We start from the raw sequence: 27284 nt of genomic DNA on the forward strand, positions 1-27284 counted from the left end.
AGAACATCAAAAATACATTTATTATATTCATTGTAAAGTTATATGTATATGCTTGTATATATAACATAAATAATGTATATATCGGTGTATAACATTTAACACTAACAATTCTTAAGCGCGAGCTCTTCGCTCTCTCTCTCTCTTTCTCTCTGTCTCCCTCCATCTCACTTGTACCCTCTGACGCTATCCCTATCTTTCATTAAATTGACTAACATTTAATTTTATGAGGAATATGCAATCTCTGAGATTGTTTAACACATTTATCGACTCTATGAACATATAGATTACGTATGTCAATCAAATTGATTAAACTTTATGAAGCTAATACCAACAAAAAAAGCATTATTAGTTTCACTTTCTCAGTTAGTTTGATTCTTGGGAGTGGGCGAAATTCGTGTTTGGAATATTTGTAGACGTTTATACATACATAAATAGTTGGGCTTGGGCATACAAATGCGGAGTTCTCTCGATCTTGATCTTTATTTGGGGTATAACAAGTGTTGAAGTTCATTCAATTGGTAATCTGTATATTAAACTTAGTCGTTACTTTTCAATGTAGTTTGGTTGTGGGTTTGTTCTCTTATATTTTGAGTTTTGTGTTTCTTATTCTGGTATGGTAAATAGGTTACAACGCTACACATAACAACTATCAACATTAAGGGTATGCATAATAATAGCGATTTCATAATAATAATAATAACATTAGTTACATCTTTATTTGTGTATGGTCCTTCAATATAATTGAAAATAAAAATGATTAAATCATAAACAAAATAATAATTGCATTTTCTTTAAATCAAAAGTCTTTTGGAATTTCTCGCATATTCATTATATTCGTAGCTACACATAATATGTACTTTTTTTTTTATAAATTATTAACTGTATAATAATAATTTCTTTTTGTGGTTTTCTTTTGACCCAAAATTAAATAAGCTTAATTTTACTACCAAAACGTTTAGTTAGGCTTAAATTGTAAAATATATCTAAAATTCTCAAACAAATAAAAGGAAGTTTACAAATCAGACTTCAATATGAAAATAGTTCTTCCAGCAAAGAGTGTAATAAACATTTGTTCCATGAAAGTTAATTCTTTCTATAATTATCGATTTCAAGGTTTATATTTGAATTCCTCACTTTCTGTTTTCATTCTTCACTTTCGGGATTTCACTTTATATTTCGTAGGTATATGGCAGTCGTTATCATTGTTTAATTTAACCTTTTGAGATAAGATGATCATTTTTTAAAAATCAATATTAATATAACAAAAAAAAAAAAAAAAAAACATTAAATGTAGGTATTTTTATAAAATAGGGTTTATTCCTAAACGTAAGCAAATCTAAAGCTACTAATGTGTTTGTATTTGTGGTTTTTATCCTCTGATCCCGTTTCTAATCCATCCGCTTGGTCAAAAAGTTGGTCCACATGAAACCTTTAATCCGTCTTATCGTTTGTGTTTTCTTTTGTGTGTGTCTATACTACATTTATACTTAAGACTAAGCCTGTGTAGGAGTGACAATTATAGTTGATTAAAAAAAAAGCAAGTCCACATAGTTTAATTTGTTGATCTGAAGCCGTTTAAACTGTAAAAAATGTGGAAGAAATCAATTAGTTAGTAAGCAAAACACATAAGATATAATATCAAAAGGGGATTACGAAGGCACTCACGCTGATCAAAGGTGCTCGGGTTGATGTAGCTGATCAGATCCTGATCCGACATCGTGGTCAGTTCCTGGGGAATGGGCGGCTGCACCGCCACGGCGGCCGCTGCGGCTACCGCTCCAACCGCTGCCGGAAGTATGCTGCCCGCTGTGCTTGGGGCAGATGCCTGCTGCATCATCACTGCTCCATTGGTGGTCACTGCGGCGGTGGCCACCGACTTTTGCAGCGCATTCTCGCTGGCCAGCGCAACGATCAGAGATTCTTGTGGTGTCGGCGGCACCACCGGCAAGTGGTGACCATGATGGTGACTGGTCACATGTCCGGAAACGTGTCCCGTGACGCGACTGTGGCTGTGACTGTGACCATGATGACCATGGTGGCTGCGGTGACTGTGATTCATAGACTGAAAATTGGCAGCTTCTACAGCTACCGCGGCAGCGGCAGCTGCCGCTGTTTCTGGTGTGCTTGAGTGGTTCAACAGGAGATTAACCAATGGATCCGATGCCGTCTCGGCAGGATTACCGCTCACTCCGACGGCTGCCTGCGGCGAATGGGAGTGGACGCGACCATGGTGATGGTAGTGGTGCTGCTCTTGCTCCTGGGTGGTTATAAAGTCCGCCGCCGCCTTGATAATCATGTTGCTGACCGCAGTGGATGTGGCAGTGGCAGCGACCTCTGGCTGCATAACCGCTGGTGTCGGTGGCAGCGTGTCCACAACTCCAACACCCGATGCCGCGGTGGGTGGACTCATCATGATGTTACTCAATGCCAAGGCTGCTACGGCTGCATCCTGCTGGGTAGGTTCCGGCTGCATGGCTATGTCGTTCAAAATGGAGTTGGCCATGGTCACTTGGTGGGGTGCCAGTATATTGGGAACCACAGCAGTGGCCGCTCCATTTGCCGAGCACAAAATTGTCGAGGGCGAAACGGCGGGATTCATGATGATATCGGTGGACAGACCACCGGTGACATCGACAGGCGTCGGGCCACCCAAGGCAGCAGCTCCGGCCAGAGCTGCCGCCGGCTCCGAATTGAGTATGATGTCCTGACTCAGGGGTGAACTATTCGGGGAAGTCTCACTGCCACTCATGGAGCTGCTGGAATTCGTGGAGCTTAGGGACAAACTCCTTTCCAGCACCACATTGGGCGGCGCAATGCCCACTTTGGCCTGCAGAATATCGGTTAGAGCATGATCAATCACCGCCGAGGTGGTGAACAGTGCCGGTTCAGTGGTGCCGTTGCTGGAAACCACCGATGTGGATTTGGTCAGTTCATCAATGAACTTGTGCACCTGTTGCTGCTGCTGTTGTTGCTGCTGCTGCTGCTGTTGTTGTTGTTGCTGCTGCTGCTGTTGCTGCTGCTGTTGTTGCTGGGGCTGTTGTTGCTGCTGCTGTTGCTGCTGCTGTTGTTGCTGCTGTTGCTGCTCTTGCATCTGCTCCTGCATCTGCTGGTGCTGCTGCACGACATGCTTCACAATCTCGTTCTTAACGGCCAGTTCCACCGCCACAGCCACCGCCGCCGGATCAATATCCACTGCAGCGGCCACAGCGGCAGCAGTAGCTGGTGCCACCACGGCCGGGAAACCGGGCAGACTGTTAGACTGATCGTACATAATGGTGTCGAGGCTGGGCTTCCGTGCAAAGCGATGATACTGCAAGGCTGCGTTCGGGCTGTCCGGTGTGGATTCACCGGTCAGGGGACTGTGCGAGTTGCTGTCGTCGAGTTCCGTCTTCAATGCCTCCGCACTGGCCGCCACTGCGTTGAGATGGACCAGCTGCTGGTCCGTGATCATCGGCGTGACACTGGGCAGCGAGGAGCGTCGAACGCCCATAGGTATTTGGGTGGTGATGGGCGGAGGCATCATGCCCGAATCGATCTCGTGCTTGGCCTCCACTGCGTCGCCCGGAGATGGGTTGTTCCCAGAACCGCCTGCCCCACTCCAACCACTGGAGCCACTCGCATTGGACGCTGCTGTGGTGTCCATGAAACTGCTCACATCTACAAGAGGAACAATGGACAGAAAAGAGGCCTCTTAGTAATCTCATTTTGGTGGTATGTCATGCAAGAATCATTGGGTCGTAATATAAGAAATCATAAAAAACAAAGATATAATAAAGGGCAGTCAGGGTATTTTTTTTTTTTTTTTTTTTGAGGGGTGGGTGGTCTCTTAATCCTAAGCCAGGTTTCTGAGATAGAGTCTTGAGAGGGATTTGCAGAGAGAGGTCCGAAAAATCCGAGTGCCTTTCCCTTCTTTCCGGAGCTACTACAACTTACAAACTAAAAAAACTTAAACTATAGCGACAGAAAAGCACTCGTATTCTCTGGATCTGCAATCTCCGCAGGGTCATTGGTATCTAAATCTAAATCTTAGGAAATAGTTAAAACTAGATGTCTATTTTATTTTAGGTTCTTAAGAGTATATAAGCTTGGCTACGAAGTTTCACAGGCAAATTCTTTCACACGGCACTTAGTAAAGGGAATAGAACAACAAGATAGCTACGAAAAAGGTCTTCAAATATTCTTAGAACATTTCTTCTCTCAACGGCACACACAAAAATGACTGACTGACTGACTAAATCAAACCACACCAAGCTGACCAGATCGATTATAAAAGTAATCATTGAACACTACAAATGACAAGACAAACCCGATCGAAAATGGATCGGACAGACTCTTCTAAGTAAGCCTTAAGTCTTCATCAATCACACAGCTAAAAACAAGATTTGATTAACAACTATTTCAGAACACCAGACGTTACGAAACTATGCCATTCAACTAATTCACATCAGCTATCGCACAAATCAACAGTCATTCACCAATCGTAAAGTTTATGCACTCATTCATTCAATCACATTGGCGCACTCCAAGCTTTTTCGTTTGCTAAGGAATATACTTAATAGTTACATCTAATTGCTGAACTTAGGTACTATTGCTTAGATTTAGGGTGTTTATGGATTAGTATTAGGAGCCAGAAAACCCAAAATTTCCCAGTTCTATTTCCCGATTCCTAAGCGGGGTCGCATTGATCTAAAGCTGTTGTCGTTCTCTAGGCGTAATGTTGAGGCTCTGAAGTCGAGCGATGCTTGAATTTCCACTCGTTCTAGACGAGTCCCATCACTACCACCTCTAAGTTTGGGTCTTTCAGAACAAGTTCCCGCTCATAGTTCCTAAAGTTTAAAATCAAAGTTTTTCTCTTATACATTTGAGTTTTGTTTGAGATTTTTAACTGCACTCGAACTGTCTGTAGACTGTCTGTATATTGCATTCCATTTATTCCTGAGGCTTAGGTCTTCACATAGAACTGCGAATTCTGTACATAAATGTTTTGATTAGACAGAGGAGAAGGAAACTGATATTTAAAGGGTATGCAATGAATGTTTTAGGTAAGAAATGTAATTATATAGGTTACCATACATTTTTCAAAGATTCCCCATCTTTGTAATGAAATTATTGGAAGAAAAGTTATAAGAAATTATAAGTAGGGGAATATAAAATTAAATTTTTTAAGGATTTCAAGGGATTACAAAATGATGTCGAAAATCGAAGCTATTTCATAGCTAATCTAGCCAAATTATCTGAGCCCTAACATATGACAGCTCCGGAACGATCTCAAGGTATTCACAAACAGGACAGGACAAAAAAATCTTTAGATGGTGTTAGCTTTATGTGAGTACGCAAATATATGGTATTTCTATATATAAATGTATATAGACGCTTAAAGGTAATGCTCTAAGGTTATATGTGAAATGGGGTTCCCTTATAGTTAATAGCAATGGTAAATGTGGTGTGTGAGTGTGTGTGGGGCAGGGTATTGTGTGTGTGTGTATTTATTAATAGACATATAGAAAATGGTTTACGAAAGGCAAAAAAGAATTTGTACGTTGGTCAATCGGTAATTATTTTTTTGGTAATTTGTTTCTGTAAGAGTTGAATGGTTTTTTTTGTGTATTTTTTTTTTTTTTTAACCAGTACCCTAAAATTATCCTTGATGCTGTAGTTGCTGTTGTTGTTGAAGGTTAGAGATGGGCTAGAGATGAGCAGAGGTGGCTGTGTTGAAGACTCGTTGGGGCTGAAAATCCGTCGCCGATCATCATTTCCTATGGGGTTGGATAGGATTTTGCTGCTTTGGTGCCATAGGTCCTTTAAATTGTTTATATATCTCGATTCTGTGTGTCTGTGTGACGTGTGTGGGTGTGTGAGTATCTATCGCCATCGAACGCAAGCGATTGGCAGTCACTTATCGAGCGATTGCTGCGATTCTTTCGATTACATCGCTTTTGTCCAGCGTTGCTTTCCAGGCAAGCTTTCGATTTATTTCTTCGCTTTTCGTTGGCCACTTTGCTATGGATACTGTTCGTGTTTGTATATATAGAGAGATACAGGATATATCGGTGTCTATATACTTGTTATATTGACTGTCGATTAATGACTTAATTTGGATTTAATTTTGGCCTTGCATTTTATAGCACTCAAAAATTTACATATTTGACTATATAGTTAGATTGAGCACCTAAATTGCTAAGAGAAGGGGAAGGAGGAAGAATATAAAGTAAAAATATATATATGCATATTTTCTTTCGGAGGGGGAGGTAGTTTTTTTCTATGGGGGGAGGGGAGAGTTTTTCTTGTTTGTTTATATATTTTTTAAAGACATCCTGATCTTTAATGTTATTTATCATTTTTCCTGACTTGAAAAACAGATTTTATGGGGGGATCTGCCTTGCTGTTCTTCTTGTCTGGTTTATGGGTATATCCTCCCGATATTTCTGCGGCTTCTGCTGCTGCTGAATCATCGTGTGTTGGTTTATGTTCGATTTCTTTTATATTATCGCTTTGGTTTTGCTTTCCTTCATCTGTTTTTGTGTATTTTTCTCGGCTGAACATGATCAAGAAAACTCTGCAATTCATTCAAAATACCCCCAGCACAAACACACACGTATTCAAATAAGCAAACACACACGGAAACACTCGACCAAACAAACAAGCAAACAAACACAGGCACACGCATAACTTAAGCAAGAAGAAAAGTCCCCAGGAAAAGCGAAACTTTGGTTTTGTTTAAGTACATATTTAAAAAAAGCAAGGAAAATCGACTCAGGCATGGTTGAAAATATTCTACACAGAAAATGATATTAAACTAGAATAGAAAAAACTATTCTTCATCATCGCAAAGGAACGGTTTGGAGGGAAAAATCAAGTTCATTCATTCGGCAGAGTTGTTTCGATCAGTTTCCGGTTCCGCTCCTGATTTTTTATTTTTTTTTTTCGGTGGTGGGTAAGAGCAGAGACGAAGAGAGAGGAGGAGAGAGTAAGAGTGAGAGACGGGAGGTGGGGGAAGACTGGAGGAGTCGGTTCTCCGAAGATTTGCACGGTCCTGTGCCTTAATCATTTATGGTTATTAATTTAATTTAGGGCTTTTCGTTTTATCATTTGGTTGTTGTGCTTAAATATTAAGTTATATTTTATGTTATACTTTTCGTTGAATTTGCTCTTTTTTCCTACTTAATTATTAAGGTATTGATATTTTCATGCGTTATTCGATGCCAAATAAACAGTGGGTAGTATGAAGGGAAATGGAGTAGAAAACGTAGCAGGCAAGAAATGAGAATAAAGTTACCCTTCTTAGTGACCCATGTATGCATGAAAATATAATTATTTAGTATATACATATAATAATGAGAAAGCAATGAATTCGACGTCTTTTAGTAGTTTATCAGGCAAAATGTATGGGAACAATGGAAGAAACTATTCAAAATATTCCTTTTAAGCCTTAAACTAACTATTCTGATTTACATGTCGTTCTTTAAATAAATGGCATATGGTACTCCTTCAGTTGTTTGAAATATAAAGAAATAGGTTCCTTAAACCTTGCACTTGTAATAACTCCACAGCCACAATGGTTTTTAAAGTCATCGAATTTTGTTTAACCTTCGTTCTGTATATCTCAGTTCAAAAGCATATTAATTTGGCAAAACAATTTCGTTCAGTTTTCTTTGTGCTGTTAGCTACACACAGACTTGCTAATTGATAAATATATATTTAATAATGAATGCAAATACTTTTAGCCAAACCGCAAACAAAGAGCCACCAAGGAAAGGAGAGAAAGGGAAGTAGATGATAAATAGAAGGGGAAAGGGAAGAGCAGAATAACGCATGAAGAGATCAGTTTGTTTTAGCTATCGCTTATTAATTTATACGATTTGAATAGGTTTCTTTTGTAACCACAAACGTTTCTAGTTTAGCTAAATAATATTCGATTGTTGGATCTGAACAAAATAATAAATCAAAAAATTGCAGCTTCAAAGTGGTTGAGGTACAATAAAAATGACACTAAACATACACTTTAAATAACTGCCTAAGCCTGAAATACCTCATGGATGTATCTTATTAACTTTTTTATTCTATTTTGTTTGCTCGGTTTGATTTCTTTCGGTTTCTATACAGCTAACGATTCGCGATTCGCGATCTCCGACTGGGAGTTTGTGGTTGGTAATTTGGTTGGTTGGGTGCAATCGAACGCTTAGTCAACAAATAGATACCTTGGGCGTGGATTGTGTTACTTAACGTGCTGGCCGCCGCCAGCGTCGTGTATTGTCCCTTGGGCGTGTAGGTGAACGTGTGCGGTTCGCTCTTCTTGCCGCTGGAGACGATCGACACCTGCACCTGGACCGGCTTCAGGATGTTCTGGTGCAGATACGGTGGCACCGTGCAAATCAGATGAGTCTGCGGGCACAATGAGAAGTAGTTGTTAGTTAGCTACGCACATTCACATAACAATCAATGGTATGGGCACGCACCTGGTGTAGGTACTCCTTGTCCGGCAGAACGCTTTGTTCCCATAGAGCGGCGGTTCCACCGATGAGCTGCTGGCGCACTGCGATTTCCGTGGCCGGATCGTCGCCGTTGACGCTGTCGTAGGTCTCCTGGAACACCACGTGTGTGTCCTTCAGAAAGTTCTTGCCGATAATGAACAGCTCGAGGCCGCCATCAACGGGACAGGAGTTTAATGATTTCTTGCATATTTCCGGCACGCCAGGTGGTTGAGCTAAAGGCACGAATATAAAATTAATTACAGTGCAATTAAACAGCCAAATGTGTTGAGCACTCACTGCAGATGATTGGATTCGAGCAGACCTGGAGGGTCTCAGTGGTGCCATCGTCCCGTGTCAACTGGGTGCGGAACACCATCCGGCAGCGAGTCGATTTCTTCTTGTTCTTTTGCGCCAGGTGCTCGGGAAAGCGGTGCTCCACATCCACATTGCGTTCCTGCAAACAAAATGAAAAGTAATTAGAATTTATAACTGCAGCTGAATACAAATCGAAAACTTCTACTGCTGCTTCTGCTAGTTTCGTGACCCACCTTCAGGATTCCAACGCAATCGCAGGTGATGGTCATGTCCGTTTCGGGCTTGAAATCGATCTCAATGACCATGGTGCCGTCGACCTTCTTCTCGTTGCACTGCGTCGAGTTCTTGCCGGCGACCTTGCAGGCCTGGTAGAACATGTGCGGTGCCACGCGTCCAATGTCCGTGCCGATGAACACCTGGAGGACGGCAACCTTGTCGTATCCGGTCAGGCGGACGATGGGGAATCCATTGCCGCTGCGATCCTTGACGGCGCCTCGGCTGCCCTCCGTTTGGTAGCGTGCCCGGTGCTGTTGCTCCGGCTGGGAGACGATCTCCAGCTGCACCTGGCCATCGTTGGAGCTGGCGACGCTGTTCAGCGGGGTAGCGGGTTGCCGTTTGTTGGCCACTCGCGTCACATTCCTGGCCGATATGAATCTGTGGGTTGCAACAAGTAGATCGGAATAGTTCGAACTGTATTAGTCTGTTCTGTTCACTGGCGCAACTTTTCCATTCGATCGTTAAAAATCGATGGCTGAGTTTATTTGTCTAAGGATCGTTAACAAAAAGAAAAAAAACTAGGAACTTGTACTTGAACTTTGGCCGATGAGGAAATCTAGATTCGATACGATTTGGGTTTAATGATTTATGTTTTATTTTTCCCATGTGCTGGCCGAAAAAAGTGATGCTGGGGCGGCATGAGGTTGCATGAATACTTCTTTTTAGATACAAATAGAAAATGCGGTAAAGCTACGAGTACACAGATACGGATTTAGTTAAATATGTAGAGCTGAATAATGAATGATATATGAGTTTTTTGAATGCTGTTAATTACTCACAAACATACACACACGCACATAAAACATAAAAAGGCCGAAAAGGAATTTTTCGCAAATTTTCATTGCTGCACTTTGCATTCTGTTCGGTTCGGTTCGATTCGATTTGTTTTGTTTAAGTAAATCTTGGCTGTGACCAATTGTTTACAATTGTTTCGAATTTATACGCCTTTGTTTACTAACGGACACATACGCACATGTATATGTGTAAATAATGCATACAGAAAGATGGGAACAAACGCACATTTGGCAATTAATAAAGAACAAAAGTCAAAGCCATCAAAGTAAATAATTTGGGAATAGCAAACTTTTTTTTTCGGCTACAGTGTGCAGAGTCAATTATTCTGGCAACGAAATAATTTATTTTGCGGCTCCTAATTGTTTTGCGTCTTGATGGCACTTGTTGTTTAATTTTGAAAGGTAATCCAGTAATTTGTCATTGCTTAAACATTTTTGGGTCATTAAAATATTTTCGGGGCTACTTTCCGTGTTGTTTGTTTTATAAATTGCTTTGTGTATTTTTTTTTAGAATGTATAAACTCTAACAATTTTTTCCGCCAATCTTGTCTGTTTCGCTAACGAAAGTTTGGCTACAAATTTTGTGTCCGTGATATTAGGGCAAATTTTCAGATTGTATTGCTTTCGAGTCTAAATATTTAGTTAAAAATTTGATGTAAACCAAGAGGCATTATTTTGTCCTAAGGTGTATCTAGTTCTGCAGTTTGGTTACAGGTTTTGTGGTTTTAAATTGTAACTAAATTATAGAAAATTTACCAAAGAACGTATTTGTTATTTGTGTGGCAAACTCTGTTTTCTTTCTAACGCTGCAAAAGAAAACACGCTGCTTACTTTGTCTCAATGTTGCTGCTGCTGTTGTTGTTGTTGTTGTTGCTGTTGCAGCTACTGATGCGCGGCAGGAGGCTAACAGTGGGCGTGGCAGATGCGGCGGAGGCGGCATTGGGCGGGGAAGAGGGCGTGGCCTCGACCGCGGATGCCACCGTTACGGAACTGGCAATCTTGCGGATGAACTCATCCTCGCTGCAGGCATCATCGTTGTCCAGTTCCACCTGGTTGCACTCGAGCTTCTTGCGTTTGATGTGCTTGCCATGGCGGTGATGGTGATGTTGTTGGTGGTGATGCGGCTGCTGTTGCTGCGACTGTTGCTGCTGCGACTGTTGCTGCAACAGCAATCCGTTGTACTGAAACTGTTGCTGCTGCACCGTATGCTGCTGCTGCTGTTGTTGCTGTTGCAGGTTGAAGGCATTCACGGCTGCTGCCACAGCTGCCTCGGTTGCCTGGAAGACGTCTCCAAATGGATCCGAGTTGCTATTGCCACCGGCTGCCGTCGAATTGGTGTCGTTCACGAAGCCCGTATCCTCCTCCAAGCCGGTCGGCGTCGAGGTGGCTGAATCCTCCGAGGAGGACGCCGATATCACGTCCAGATCCTCCAGATAGTGAGCCATCATTTTCGAGTCGTGTCGCGATCTATACGTTAACATATATATACAGACATTCATGTACATGGATACACAACAGCAACACACGCACGCATTACATAATGTTTTGTAAATTGATTTTGTCTTTTGACTTGGGCATTAAATAGTTTATGGCTAAGTAGGCAGAGCCTTGACAGATTTGAATACAAACAAAACTGGCAGGATACCATTTAATCTTTTAAGTATAATTATAATTGGCATAAAGTAAATGAGAGCCCAGCTTTGTTTGTCTCAAAAGAGATTGCAAGTAAATAGATTTCGAATTCCAATGCGCCAATCAATGTCCGATTGCATTCGAATGCATTCATTGAACCCGAATCAACACTCAGCTCAATAGAAAAAAGCTAAACCGAATATAACTGAACAGATCCCGGCGGAACTCAACGGAACTGATCGAAACTAACGGCCTGAACTCAATCGAGGACTGATTTCATTCAAATGAACAGGAAAATCAAAACAATTTCACGCTTGAAATTTGAAAAAATTAAGGGAGACCACTACTTGCTAAACGATACGCCAACAATAATTAAAAGTAACTTTACTTTTGTCATGGCAACAAAGTTCAAATAGATAAAATCAAAACACAAACGATTGGTTGACAATCAATTAAATACGACTAGTTTGATGTCAATGGACTCGCTTCTTGTTGCCTTTTTGCAGTTTAGATTGCAAAATACGCGCTTGCTTAAGTTACTCATGAGAAAGTCCACAACAAATTCCCTGAGTTGTGGAACTAGGTTCGCCTATTAGCTAATAAAACTGATAAAGTCGCATGCCATAATTTCCCTGCATCCATAACGGGTATACGTAATCTGCCGCAGATACTGCGCTTCAATCCTAACCCAAATCGGGCGAATGGAGCACTGAGAGTGCAGCTGATTGATAATAAACGGAGCAAAGCACAGCGAAATCACGAATCGCAAGGCGGTCGGCGGCAACAGTGCGTATAAGTAATCGCGTCCCCTCACTAACAGAAGCCAGCAAGAAAACGAGAAATCAAGAAAACAATCCCCATCCAAAAGTCATTGGCCAAAGTGCGGCAGAGACGCAGAGCGCCAAGAAAAATGCGTGTTTTCATGCATGCTAATTAAATTAAGCGCCAAAGAATGTGCAAATCTGCAGCGGCAAAAGCTGGCAAACAAACTGAAAACAGAACAAATGTACCACGGAATATGTATAACGAAGAAAAAACCATTGCTTAATGAATATTTAAGAACAATTTTTAAATTTCTAAACTCATTTCTAAGCATACGAAATATTAAAATAGTAAACAGAACTGCTTGAAAAAAGCATCTTTTAGTAGTACGTCAATGTCGATAGATATAAGAAACAAGCACTTAACAATTAACCGATCGTTCCAGTAATTACCGAAAGCCCTAAATAAGCGCCATAAAAATCACAAAATCACAACACATCCATTGTTTTCCCTTTGGATTTCTCAGAGATAAGGGGCAACCCCAAGAGCCGAGTACCTACTGAATTAGCCCACCCAGTTCTGCCTTCTGTCCCTTTTTAGATTCCCAACTGCAATTTGCAATAACTGATAAGCTGATAAGATAATGCGGCGAATCAAATTCACCATGACCTACAAAGAAAACCTGTCCAAGCGAGAGTCTTCAACTAGCAAAGTGGAAAAAAGAAAGCATATTCGTGCAGCAGTAGCTCAAGGATTCTCGAGGACTCACTTTCCTACAAATCTAATACATACCGATCTTACAAGATACTAAACAGCAATTGCTCTAGCTTCCATATGCAGTACGTATGTATGTGCATATATTCATTTCAGTTTCCTAATTGTTATATTATTGAATAGCCCATTTCTCGCGATCGACGCACAAGCACACGCGTTCCAATCGAAACGAATTACTAAACTGGCCAAGAAAAGTTGTCGGTTGGACATTATTTATGGTGGAGGCTCAGGCCTCAGCCCCGTATTCTTCCTGAAATGGGGTTTCAGCTATTTGAGCCCGATCATTATCGACAAACAAACAACCATTAAGAAATGCGAAACAGCAATTCCCAGAAGACCACTTAAATTCTTGGTAATGTAAAATATGTACGAGTATTTTGCTTAGGTTGAAGTGTAACAGAAATTCAGTCTAAATCGATACTTTTACTTTAAAACAGGGGCTTCAAATCTGTGAACATATTCCTATTATACACGAGAGCTTATAGGTTTTAGTTTATATGATGCGACCCCCGTTTATGATATGAAATCTGTTTATTTACTTACGGACATGCGGACAACAACAAATTCGCAGTATGGTAAGTAATACTGATATGTGAGGATAAATATTGTAAAAGATCTCTTCGATGTGTGCGCGCATACGTATGTAAGTTTGTGCATCAGAGTGTGGGTGTATTTGCGGTGGGCAATCAATAATCATTCACTCGAAACCATGAATCAAACGCAAAACGAAATGAAATCATGAGCTGGCAATTATCTCGAGTTGCGCCTGCGCATGAACTAGCATGAAGACCTTTTGGGACTGAGGGGGGCAAATATACTTGTATATTTACATATATGGCTGGATTGCGGGGCAAGTGGTGGCAATGACTCACCTTGATACAGGTATCGCTCTGATTAAATGCTGCTGCGGTGAATGTTGCTGCTGATGCTGTTGCTGCTGCTGTTGCTGCTGCTGCTGTTGCTGCTGCTGTTGGTGGTGCTGCTGATGCTGCTGCAGCGTGTTGCTGGCCACCGCGGCAGCTGCTGCGGCTGCTGCAGCAGCCACTGTGTTGGTTAAAGCGCTGTTGACCAGCAAACTGGATCGCTGGCCGGAGTTGGAGCCACTGCCTCCATTAACCGCAGGATCGGCCACGCCCCCAGCTCCTGCCGAGGCCCGCAGCTCCGTGTGCTGATCGAACCCCAGCCCACTGTCGTTCGAGTTGTCGCAGGGCGGCGGATGGGGTCGCTGTGGTATTCGCTTCCCAGGAACCATTTTGCCAGGACCCGCCTGGAAAAAGCCAAGTAAATGGAACCAATCAGTACAATAACTCTGCCATTTAGAGCCACTAGCTAAGTAAAAACTGGATTCAGTTTCCCAATGCCTTTTTTTAGTACACTATGCTAATTTAACTGGTTAATTATTGATTAACTCACCCTGGTTATGGTGTGCAGCTTACCGGGCAATCCCTTGCCCGGCTGTCTTTTCGATGGTATGCGAAATCCTTTTCGATGTATTCGCGCACTCATTGTGGAATTGGTGGACATGGTCATTCTCATGCCTAGAATGTAAATAAAACAAGAGATGTGATTAGTATTGATTACTACAAGTATACTCGTATGCCAAACATCGTATGGCTGTTTGTGTCCTTTGTTTCTGGTGCTCCCCATTGGAGCCAGGTCAAAGTGGAAACTCCTATACGATCGCCTCATTCGCAGTTCCACATAGCGCCTATGGTACTGCACTTTATTGGAGCACAAAAGAATTAAAATCCAGATAGAGGCGAACCAAGAAATCATTGTCTGATTTGTGGTGCCCGTTCGTTCGCAAGTTGCAAGTTATATGCCATGCATATGGAAACTGATAATGCTGCGACGTCTATGGGGTGCATTGAACTCCGCCGGAGAGTGCAAACCCGGAGACCTAAAGTCCGTGTACTGTCTGAATCTGCCTGAGCATAGAATCTGTTGCAGCTGCACTTCCCGCTGCCTTTGTAACAATGATAGTTATGGTGATGCTACTATTGCATTCATTGTTGATCTCAATTGAAGCTCAATTTCCATTTGCATTCGCATTCGCATTTCCATTTCAATTTCAACAGCAGTTAAGTGTTATTATTTTCTTGTATTTTATTTTATTTTATTTCATTTCATTTTCTGCTGCTCTACATGGAGTTCTTGCCTACAAGTAAAGCCACACATGTACGAGTATATCATCTGGCTGGGCGCTGTTTGTACATTATCATGGGCAGCGGCAGCGGCAGCCCAGCCAACAGAACAATGGGTTGGAGTCCGCTGATAAGGAAGCCAGACAAACCCGACCAAACTAAACGAACCCAACCCATTAACAAGCCGCAACTTGGGTGCACTCCTCAAGCAGCCTTAATTCTTTATTGTTACCGCGTATTCGATTGTATATTTGGCTTTCGCTTCCTTATTTAAACTTGCATGTGCATTTCACAGAGCATTTAATTAAAATGCGAATCGATTGCAAACAAAATTTGATAATTTCTTGGGGAAGCGCAGGCGAGTCGAATACGACTGGGGTTATATCTCCCATATATTTATTGGGGTAGGCCAAAGTCGAGGCAAAAAAAAAAAGACAGGGAAAACGATAACAATACAAGGGAAATTAGAAAAGGAAAGAAAGAAGGATTTTACGGTCAACTGCTTAAGTTTAAATTACATTTACAGATAATAATCCCATTCAATTCCAATGGAAAAAAGTATCAAATGCAATAAATGACGACAAAAAAATCGCGTAATTCTGAAAACCCTGCAAATTAGCTTACAACTATTGGATTTGTCAAACTCAACGCCCTCTTCCCGAAATCCATTTAATTCTAGATAAATCTCCTGTGAAACTATGTTCCGTTCATTGATTCCGGTAAAATCGTTCCACAATTACGAGCTAATTTATGAGATAAGAATCGAGCAAACAACAGCGCCTTTGATAGCAGCAATGAAAACAAGCAAACGTTGATCTTCAATTACGAATATTCTCTGGTGAACTGCGTTGCGCTCCCAGCAAAAAAAGATGAAAATTATGTAGATATAGGTGGTACTCAAATGGGGGAGGTGAGAAAATCTGTTCGACTTTTGGCTCTTGTGATGGCATAGGTACAAAAAAACAGCCACGCGATCCGCACCCGTTTTGGCCTAACCTTGGCTGGCAATCAAACAAAGAGGCAAACAAACATTTATTGTTGGGCTTGCGGAACGCGCCTACCTGCAGTAGAGCCACAAAGGTAGGAACCCGTAGAACGGATTCCGTCATATGGGCTTTACCTGGTACGACTGCAGATAAGACAGATACACGGGTTGGGATCGGAACCACCACGGGAGGGTGGTGGGGTGGTGTTAGATGGTTATGATGATACGCGCCTATTGTTTCCAAGGCGCTAAACTGCCATCTCATTACAATGCAGATACAGATACAGCTGCAGATACAACAGATACTACAGATAAATGGATACGTTAACGATATCACAATCGGAGCAAGCCTAAAGTCACTTTCGTCTATCTACGATGATACACCAGACTTTGCACCCAATTGGCTGACAAAAAGGTGACTTTAATTCAATTCTCAACGGAGATCTGGACGAGGTTGGCGTGAAGAATTAACCTGAATAGTTAAACACAGATGTTGTTGTCTCGGTAATTTGCAAGTTCTATAATTAAACGCAGATTCCTCGGACGAAATAACAGCTTCGTCGAGGTGAATCCAAAACAGATTGTCAATAAAACAATAATTTAAGTGTATTGAACCCAGTCTGACCCACTGTGCCCGTCCCACCGCCCCCATAGTACTTTCTCCACTACTATGAAAGATGAGCCCCTCCTTGCCGAGTGGCTCGAAAACTATGTCATAGCGGAAATGAGAAACTAACTAGTCGGACCAATTTGTTCGATTGAAAGGTAGCGCTTTAAAACGCTCCACATTTCAGACTTAAGACGGCTTTAACAGAAACATTCAGGTTTTATATTATTATTATAAATATACCTGTTCGAGTGTAAAGGAACTAAATTCAGCAAGATGAATATTTTGTTTAAACCCTATTACAGGCACTTCTTCTCCTGCTGAGAACCATCTCCTTGTTACCATCCAATTAGCGGGCTGGTCAAGTGGTTCGGCGTTTGATTAAAAGGCCTGGGTTCGTTCCGTGGCTTCTTGGCAATATTTCTGCCGTTTTGCCAGTAATCTTATCGCTTCGCCGAAAAGACTGGCAACTGGCGAAAAGCGTTAAACAAGAACCGACAACCAAGAACGAAAACCCGATATAGAGAATGGAATTGAATCACCGGCAACAACTGGCGCCTCTCGCGTAATCGGAGATTGGGGAGCTCGATTTTGCTGGTTGGATGTTTGGATCTTCGGTTCTGGTTAGGAAATTCCGGCCTGGTGTGCTCGATGAAACACCCATACACATCGATTATCACATGTTATCAGAGCAGAGGCCCAGCAAGAGATCTTTTTTTTTGTCGAAGCAACTATGGCATGTTTGCCGATAGCATTGGATGTTGGGACAGTAAAATTAAGCCGATATCTTATGTACGTAATGCCCATAAAGCCTCCAAATTGGCAAATAAAAAACGTCTAACTCTTGTTGTCAGCTGGCATTCCACCAAAGTCTATCTATCAAAAACGCTGCAAGATATGACTCATAGTTTTTGAAAACCGAATGCGTATCTTTATGGGGGGACCTATACAATTGATGGAACAACAGAATTTTTGGGCCAATAAAACATTAATTAAACATATGAACATATGAGTATTTACAGCTTTGAAAGTTTCAAGGTTCGGGGCAACTATTCTTATGCAAATATCTTAAAGATACGTTTTATACTGCTTCTTAACACATCCTTACCGAAATTACTTTTGTAATGATGCTGATAGGCTTGGAAATTTGTGTTGTTGTTGCCGCCATTGTTGTTATTGCTGTGATGGGCATAGTGATGGCCATTGTTGTTGCCATTGTTGTTGCTGTGGCCACCCCCATTATTATTACTATTATTGCTGTTATTATGGTGGCTCAGATTATGCATTTTAGATGGAATCCGATAACCGGACTCGTAATGTTTATACTGATTGTAGGTGAAGCGCATTTTGATTGATTTTCACTGGACTTTAATTAACTTTAATTTACTCTTATGGCTATTTGTAGTGCAATTAATTTATTTTCGGTTAGTGTTCTTTCACTCTTTCTACTCTCTCCTCGAGCTTCTCGTTCTCTTTTTGGGATAAGTGCCTTTAGTATATTTTATAAATATGTTTACAGGCATCGATTTTGTTGTCTTCCCTCTGACTTGTATTGTTTTCGTTGATTTGGTAAATATCGTTGGCACATTTAAATGTTTCTTTGTGTATTAAATTAATTTTTATAATTTTGGATTGACTTTGTACATTTGTTTGTTTGTTGTTGCTTTGTTAGTTGGTAAATGTGCTCTGCAGTTGCTTTGATTGTTTGAATCTACCAGCTATATAAATAGAAATCAAATACAACTTATTATAATGCATGAGACGCGGAAAAATCGATAGAAAAACTGTGAAAAACGCCCGAACGAAACGCGTTTAAAAAATTGTACGTTTCACGTTTTGAACATTTTGCAACGCTTAGAAAACGCTGGTAAAACGCACTTAAAACGCTTCGAAAACAGGTTGAAAAAATCGTTGTTTCGTTTTGTTTTGTTTCGGCACTTCGCTTATTTATTTATTCATATGACCGTTTGGTTTTTATTTCTTTGTTTTGTTTTTGTACTCCGTTTTTACAGCTCGATGCCAAAAACTGAATCCGACTGACCGATGTAAAAATGTTGTTTTTTATACACACATCTTCTTTTATAGCCGGCCCGGTTCAAAGTCCAAGCGACAAGAGAAGGCAGAAATAAGGAGATCGCAATGGTTTAATGATCATTTTGTTGCATATAGACAATGATTATGATAATCGGGGGTGGAGTTGCATTGGGCTGGGGAGTTAAGTGCATTCTTTTTCCCTTTCCCAAAACTGGTTTCGTTGTCCAAGGCGCCTTGAAAAGTTGAACCCGTTTCTGTTTTCCAATATTTTGATCCTTCACCAGCTTCCTGGTATCTGCCTTATTATCTTCTTTTTGTTTTTTGCCACATGAATCGACCCCGTTTACAGTTAAGAGTTCGGAATCGGAAAACGAGTTCCACACGATCTCGAGATTCTTCCCTGTTCTACTTGATTGGATGCCCTTTTACTTTTCGGGCAGGAATGTAAAGCCCTTTTCTGTGGCGAGTTCCACAAGGTCTCAAGGAACTACACTTTACACGATCCATACCATAATGGGTTAAGCACTCAGAACTACATTTCATGCTGAGAATAATAAACTATTCGTAAAACATAACAAAATGTTAAGAAAACTTCAATTATAAATGGAATATTCAATGCTGTGATAAGAACTAGTCTCAAAAATATAGAATACTATTTCCGTAATTTGTCGACACTTCCAGCAGCTTTTCGCTCAGTGCGCTTCAGTTTTTTTTGTACACGATTTTAACGACTAATCGAGGTGACACAGATAAGTGTGTTAGCACCGACGACCCCGCCCCCTTCTTCTGTAAGCCCCACCACCGCCTCCTTTGGGCATTGCCTCAATGGCCAGTGGTTTCGGCATGGATTGGTCTGTAGTCGTACATTATGTTTTGTTTTTGACAATCAAATGCCAAGGCAAGTTCTTGGCTTGATTAAATGCTAATTGAAATTGTACGGTCTATTTATCAGCAATCGGTTTTTTATATACTCGAATGAACTGTGTTGTGTGTAATGTGTGTAGCGACTGCCGTTGGTTTTGTGAAAAAATCATGATCTTGTTTCATTGACCCACATTGAACGTGTAATAAACGAGCCTCAAGTGAGCAGAACTAAGCTGATCTTATCTGATCTGCGCACCTCAGATTATTATTCGTTTTTAATTTACGATCAGGAAGCGTCGGAAAATCGGCTAGATGTACAGAAATTTCACGAATCAAGAAACTATTATCTCAAACTTTGAATTGCTTTTGCTATCTGATCTGCAGAGGTAAAATAATATATCTGCTACACTGATCTGCAAAAACCCTTCGAAAATCTTCTCGTTGACTTTAATTTAAAAAGCTCTTACTTAAAAAACTGGTGTGGAAAAATGAACTACTAAACTATTCAACGAAATGCATTTAAAAAAAATCCCACAAAAATCGAATTGACTAGCAATTAAAGCAAAACTATTCAACGAAATGCATTTTAAAAAAATCCCACAAATATCGAATAGACTAGCACTAAAAGTTTAAACTACTTTGCTTTTCACTTTTATTCAAAGATATTTTATTTATATTTTATTTCGATATAGTTTAGAGATCATATTTAATAACTGATATCAAAGAGTTAAAATTTTGCCTGCCCTAAAATCACTTCTTTCACCGACTTATACGATCACTTGTTATAATCATTTCATGATATTCTTATGTCTGCTTTTCTTATTTGCTTATTGACCGCATTTCAATTTGCTATAAACAAAAGTTTTTTTCGCCATTTTCGGTATGCGGGGACTCACAGGCAGAAAGTGAATTAATTGTGTATATAATTGTGTTGTATTTAATTTCTTTTCGGCGCTTGGGAGATTCTAGACGGGTTCCGGTTGACTTCGTTGTGGTCTGTGGGTCTGGGGATTTGCGACTGGAACCGACTTATACGCACAGAGACTGTCCGCTCGTCGAATTCTGTCCCTCGGCCCAAAAGACGATAAGATAAACCCCGAGCAACCGAAAGAAGCTATTTTGGCCTCACTCGAGAAACAAAAAAAAAAGGCAGTACTTATAGTTTAAATCAAGATATTCAGTGAAAATATATTAACTTTAAGTTAGGAATAAACTCGGATCTTTTGCAAATAAAGTTCAGCTTAAGACAATTCAATATTATTCATCTTCAGTTATATGAAAAACTTAAGAAAAAACGAGGTAGGTTTTTTTATATTTATATAATTTTCCAAGATTTTATATATGTATACATATATCATTTCCATGAAATCTCAAATATTATAGTGCACTTTAAAAAGGAGTTGCAAGACTTTTGTCTCACTGAAGGTAAAGTGCCTATACCAAAGCGCCAAGAAATAAATACATCCCAATGTAAACAGGTTTATTATAAATATATATTTTGTTTAGCTAAATTTCTTCGATTTACGGTAAATTTAATTTCTATTCGTTTTCCTTCTATAATTTCAGATGTGTTTTTAGAATTCCGCGATCAGGCCATTATAATTTGGCTGGTAATAAAAGGGCGCACAACTTTTAACATTTCAAATAATGAACGTTAATTGAGCACATCACACCAGAAAAAAAAGCGTGTAGCAATAAGTGCGAAATTTCAGCACGAGTTCGTAGCCGTAATCGTAGTCGTAATTGTAACCGTAAGCCGTAGACCGTAGCTCGTAAGCCGCGAAACGCAAGACCGCAAGACCGAACGACCGTAACCCGTAAACCGTGACCCGTAATCGGAAGAGCAGCGACGAGTGGCGATGCGAACACTTACGCTGAGATCGATGGACTGCGGCGGAAAAAGGCGGGCGAGCTATATAACTTTAGCGCAGACTCGAACCCAATCCGAATCCGAGCCGGAGAATTCTCTCTCTCAAGTGTCCGGTCCGGGCGAAAAGAACGAATCGTCGAATCGAATCGAATGATGCTGAATGAAGATGTGGAGAGCGAGAGAGCAGAGGGGGAATAGAGGAGAGCTGCCCAAGAGAGAGCAAGAGTCGACTGAGATGGAGCAACAAGTGTACGCGTGGCCGAATGACGACAACGGGTTTAATTGATTTCGATGTGTTTGTGAGTAGAGCGCGCGCCTAGTTTCTTTTTGTTGTTGTTGTTGCTGTTCTTGTCCGCACTGATTGCAAACACAAATTGATAAAGCAGCCACAAAGAGAGAAAGAGAGGGAGAGAGAGATACGGAGCCGCGGTATCAATATTAAAATCAAAAGATCGATCTGCAACCTGCACATTCCATCTTCAACTTTTTTCGCTCTATTTTATGCTTCGGGCCGCCGTTGCGTATGCGCATTATATTAGGGTGGACGTGGTGCATAAATGAGGGCGTTTAGCCACTTATGAAGTCTTAAATCAAGAGATATATTCATTGCAGTATAATAATTTCTGTGTATATGTGTCTTGATTATTCATCGTGTTTAATTTTATAAAATATTTATTTGAGACTTTACATATTTATTTCAGACGTTTTCCCAATTTTTTTTCCTAGAGCGGTACATCCAAAAGTATTTAATTTCATGTTTGACTGCGATGCATGGCTGTTAATTAACACTAGACAGCACACGTTCGCTTTGCGGTCACTTGCAGACAGTCAGGGCCACTCTAAAGAACGGAGTGCCAACATAGATCGGCACATACAAACGCTGATAAGTGGACAAACATACGAATGCCAGCGATTGTACACTGGAAAAAGAATTCACTATGCAATATGTTTTATGTATATTTTAGCTAAAAAATGATACCCTTTCGAATGTTATTATAGTAACTAAGACCATTATTATTTCAGGATAGAATTAAAACTTTTAGTAGCCTATTTTTTACTAGTGCATTTGTGTAAATTTTTCGGTTGGGCTCAATCAACTGTTTGGCAAGTGTGACCAAAAAACAAAGCTCAACACAACAAATTTGAGTTCTTTTATGGGTAATTTAGTCTCATCCGTTAGAAGTTGTTAATTTGATTGCTATTTGAAAAATAGACAAATAATCTACTGTCCCATTCTCACGCACATTTTCCACAATGTTTCTTGTCATATTTGGGTCTTAAATGTTATTAAAATCTTCATTGCACCTATAACGGTAAATTTTTTCTTTTGGAAATTCGTTTGCTCCAAATTTGGTCACACCACAGTCACGCGTAACGAGGGAAAGATGGTGGGGTGTCACATTGGCCCCACATGTCAAGTGGCTCAGCTGAGCGTGAGCGTAGCGGACAGCTGTAAAGAGAGCGAGCGCTCTCATTTTCCGAATCAACGCACGATCGTGCCAACAACAATAACAGTATAGGCAATGACGTTAATTTCTCATTGGTTGCCGATGGCCGAACAGTGGGGCAAAATAAAACAGAAAGGTAATATTATAATCGATTTTGAAAGACTTTGATTAAAACAGTCAATGGTGTAATTACGCATTAAGTTATGACTTTACACGTATGAATAGTGTTATTGTATACAAAACTCCTGAATGTCAAGAACGTTTTTTCTACAGTATACTATTAGCTCGCTCTAGTCCACTGTGCCAAAAAAAAAAGTGTTGTTCAAAGTTAGCAACAACTACAACAGCAACAAAACAAACAGCATACAACACATGTAAATTGTTAACGCCGACGTCATCATGAAAGGCAGCGCAGTAGCAAACGGCAGAGCAAAGAGAGCACGCTCACACCTCAAAGCGTGTTATCAAAACAAGAACTACAACTATAGTAACCACAACAACAACCAATGATAGTTTTTTTTTTTGTTAATTTTCGGGTGGGGCGGGGGGGTGGTGAAGTGAGAGCGTGTATGCCAAGGTAACATGAAAATAGAGCCACACACGCACACTCACGCATACGCACCTAATAATGCGCATACGCAGCGTTGACGCCCATTATTTTATGCGCGTTATCATCAAAAATACATAACAAAACCTGAATATTTACTTTTGGCGCTTCTTTTTCACTGGGAGGATAAGCAATAAGTAAACGATCAAAACAAAACAATTAATATGTAATTAAGTAATGGTAATAGGGCAATTTGTCCCTTTGAAAACCAAACCAATTCAAACCAAAGTCAACGCAATTTTATTGATTGGACTAGGCAATATCAGAAAATCTATTCCACACCATGTTTTCACACCTCCAAAATGAAGTCTAGATTCTCTAGATTCGATTGGGGATAGTAGCACTAATCGATCCCAAAAAGCAGTGCGTAAGCTTAGCTCGATTCGCGATGGAATTGAATTAATACTTAACATATTTAATGGCCAACGCGCACATTTGTCACTCGGCGATGTATAATTTATAACATTTTGTTCGTTGACAGAATAGCTCCCCTCGAAAACCCCCGATGGTCCCGAAAAAATGATGATTACATCTCGTGTATTTGCTGATTGTTGTGTTCGCTGATTGTTGTTGCTGTTCCGATGAATGTATTATATTATACCCTACTTTTAGTGCGTGGCGACCTTAGCATTGAACACAGCCAGGCACCAACAACAAGAGCAACGATAATAAACCAACAACCACATACAATATACTCGACTATTTGTCAAGGTTCAAGGTTACAACCTGCACTTATTAATACGGTTTATTGTACTTTTGTTTCATCACCTGCATCAGTAGTTTCAGTAGTACAACCAACAAAAACAACTAGCCGCTGCAACAACGACAAAGCAAAACAACTACAACATTAGCTACTTGACCTGCAGGAGCAATTGGCTTCTATAATTATTTATACGATGTTTCATTTGTTTCGGAATTTTACCAGTTCCCGAAGTTGCAACAAAAAAAATATACATATAGGGAAAATAAAGCTCCAGCGGTATAGTAATAGGCGGAAAACTGTACTTAATCTTGAGAGATTTTGCAGTTTTTCTACTAAGAATGCAATCCGTATTACAAAGGTATGTTCTGTGGTCCGGAAGTAATAAATACAATTTTATTTGTATTATTTTGTATTGTTTCCAATTGTAGGGATTTATACAGTTCTCAATGGGGTGCTTCATAATACATTCTTTTTATAGTCTTATCATTTCACCATACGAACTAACAGCCACGAACCGCACTGTCTCTGCAGGCACATACAATTTAATTTGATTTGACGCGCTTCGATTTGTTTCGATTGGCACTCTAATTAGTATAGCTTCAAAAATTGCCAAATTATTTCCAATCATTTGTCTCCGCATTCTTGTTTTTTGCGTCTCGTTTCAAATTCTGAATTAGCCAATGGAAAATCGGCCAGATATCTCGACATAAGACATTTACGTTCCTCCGGAGGCTGCAGACCGAAAAAAATATTTTCACATCCAACGAATGCTGTACATTACGTAGCCCAATATCTAAATCATGTTAAATGCCTAATCACGATCTCGGACGATTTATTTCGTATCGATTAACGCGATTCCTCCTCTTCCTTTCCCTTTTTCTTTACCTATCCAAATCCCTTCTGACTGGCGACGACACGAATGAACGCTAACCACAAAGGTAAACAAAAGAAGCGTAAAAAGCGAACAAATAGCGTTTCAATCTTTTTGGCTGAAGAATTTTTCTACAGCGGTACGATGTTGTTTTTAAGCTAAAAGGTTGGTTATTCTGAACAGTTATATTAGTTGTATCATTTTATCACAATTAAACCAAGGAAAAGTGTGTTTTTTTTTGGTTGAAAGGAATATCAGAAAGGAAACTTTGAAATTAAAGTATCAAACATGAAAATATGCTTGCTGTTGCAGTTGGACATATTTTTGGTGGATGAACCAACAATTGTTAACAAATCTTCTTTCATTTTAGGTAAACAATTTTAGTGTTTTGTACAGCAATAAAAAAACGAAACACCAGACACGAAATGTTATTGAAAACGTTTTGCGTATGGCGCTTTTTTTACGGCGGCTGCTGATCGTAAAAATGTTAAAACAACAGACAGAAAACTCGCAAAAATTAAATTGTTATTCCACTGTTGCACGTACAACAATTGGTAGAAACAATAACAACGCCACTGAACTTCAAAAGACCCACAAAAACAACAATCAAGGAAAAAGAGTTTAGTGCTTCTTTTCAACAATAAAATTGTTGTACTGTTCAATTAATTTGCTTAAAATTGTTGTAATTGCGTTGCTGACGCTACATTCTGATTTAATTATGGCAATGGCAAAAGCAGTAGAAAATATCACGCATACGCCGCATTGGCCGTCTGGCCATCTCAGCTGTTAAACGCATGCTCACTTAACAGCGGCCGGTAGGCAGTAACAGCCACGTTAACGTTAACAGTAGCCAGCTGTTTATATAAATGATAAATGATGAATGGTGTTAGTATCTATAATCACCGCTTATCGCAAAATTACAATCGGATTATAACCGATATTTGTTGACAATGGCCACCCAGCAATTTTCGGAAATCCTTTGGAAGCACTCAAAACATCAATAGACTGCATAATTAAAGGTTTATATTATTGATAGCAGACCAATTTGAGCTGATAACTTCAGTTCAATGGCAAAACGTATTTAGATCGCAGACATACTTGGGTAATTTTTGAAAACCAAACACCTGCTCAACTATTGCAACATTGTTTTTATTCATTTGGAATGAAATTAGATTGTAGAAATTGTATTTAAAGGCAAGTGATCATTTGTTTCGGTTGTTAATAGAATAAAAATATTATATTAATAGAACCTGAACATCACATCACTGACCAATTAAAAAGAATCACAGCATATATTAAAAGGCCATGAGGGAGCACTTGAAAACCCCTGATCTTTAGTTCCTTCCATGTTCGAACATTAATCTCATCTGCTTCTTCTTGCACTGAATGGGAATTACTGCGCGTGTCTTCTAATCGCCAGTTTCATTCTTTTCATAGATTATGCAAACGCACTTGGACACAGACAGCGATAAGGCTGAGGACTTGGGGGAGCAGCGATGGCAAGGTGTTCGAGGCAACCACCATATCATATCATCATATCAGCATACCATACCATAATACCGAAAACTGAGAGATCGGCGACTGATTCCCGATGCGGTACCCCCAACATTGAAGTCGCGAGAGAGATTGTCAAATATGATAAGCGCTGTGCTCGGGTTTCGCGTATATTCTCATTTATTTTGTTGTGCTTCATATAGCGAACTTCCGGGGGATCTATGTTTATTTTCGGCGACTATACCGATGTACATCTATGGCTGTTGTGGGCGGTGTTTGAGTGTTTCTGGTGGCAAGTGCTTGTTTTTGGCATCACGTGGATGGTAGGGGGTTTGATAACAGGGCATGACAACACTATGTCCCTGGTTTATTTTGTGCGCAGCAGCATCATATGTAAATGGACCACGCCCACTGGACTTTGAGGAAAAGGGGGAGAAAAGCGAACGGTAAAAACAACGTGCAAAATATAATTTGCATTTGCGCGTTAAATTGATTAGCATACCATCTAGTTGCGGGGATTCACTTAAGATCAATTAAAAATAGGCTTTAAAGCAAGCAGTCATTTAAAGAATAGATATTTCATTATTCATTTCATTTATTTATTTAATTTCGTAAAGGTAAAGAAGTTTGAAA

The 27284-nt window shown here is 40.2% G+C and overlaps 1 protein-coding gene across 7 annotated transcripts in view; it reads right to left on the reverse strand.

Moving 5' to 3' along the window:
• Nucleotides 1-464: 464 nt before the first annotated feature.
• The window catches only part of LOC6551030 (nuclear factor of activated T-cells, cytoplasmic 1), a 38239-nt gene continuing 11419 nt past the window's right edge, over nt 465-27284 (reverse strand). Inside the window, exons 1-11 of one of the 7 annotated variants that reach the window (XM_026982319.1) lie at nt 21532-21610; nt 17869-18478; nt 14438-14562; nt 13897-14291; nt 10688-11323; nt 9020-9440; nt 8769-8925; nt 8457-8704; nt 8199-8382; nt 1666-3657; nt 465-1580 (exon numbers count right to left, since the gene is read on the reverse strand). In XM_026982319.1, coding sequence (XP_026838120.1) covers nt 1576-1580; nt 1666-3657; nt 8199-8382; nt 8457-8704; nt 8769-8925; nt 9020-9440; nt 10688-11323; nt 13897-14291; nt 14438-14562; nt 17869-18106 — 4401 coding nt within the window. In that variant the 5' untranslated portion in view covers nt 18107-18478; nt 21532-21610 and the 3' untranslated portion in view covers nt 465-1575. Of the gene's footprint in view, nt 1581-1665; nt 3658-5631; nt 6178-8198; nt 8383-8456; nt 8705-8768; nt 8926-9019; nt 9441-10687; nt 11324-13896; nt 14292-14437; nt 14563-17868; nt 18479-21183; nt 21611-27284 lie in introns of those variants that run through there. The other 6 variants (XM_026982320.1, XM_026982321.1, XM_026982323.1 and 3 more) reach the window with 6 other exon arrangements.

The sequence above is a fragment of the Drosophila erecta genome, unplaced genomic scaffold, assembly GCF_003286155.1.
Source record: "Drosophila erecta strain 14021-0224.00,06,07 unplaced genomic scaffold, DereRS2 tig00000126-arrow-pilon, whole genome shotgun sequence".
In the NCBI taxonomy this organism is placed as follows: Eukaryota; Metazoa; Arthropoda; class Insecta; order Diptera; family Drosophilidae; genus Drosophila; species Drosophila erecta.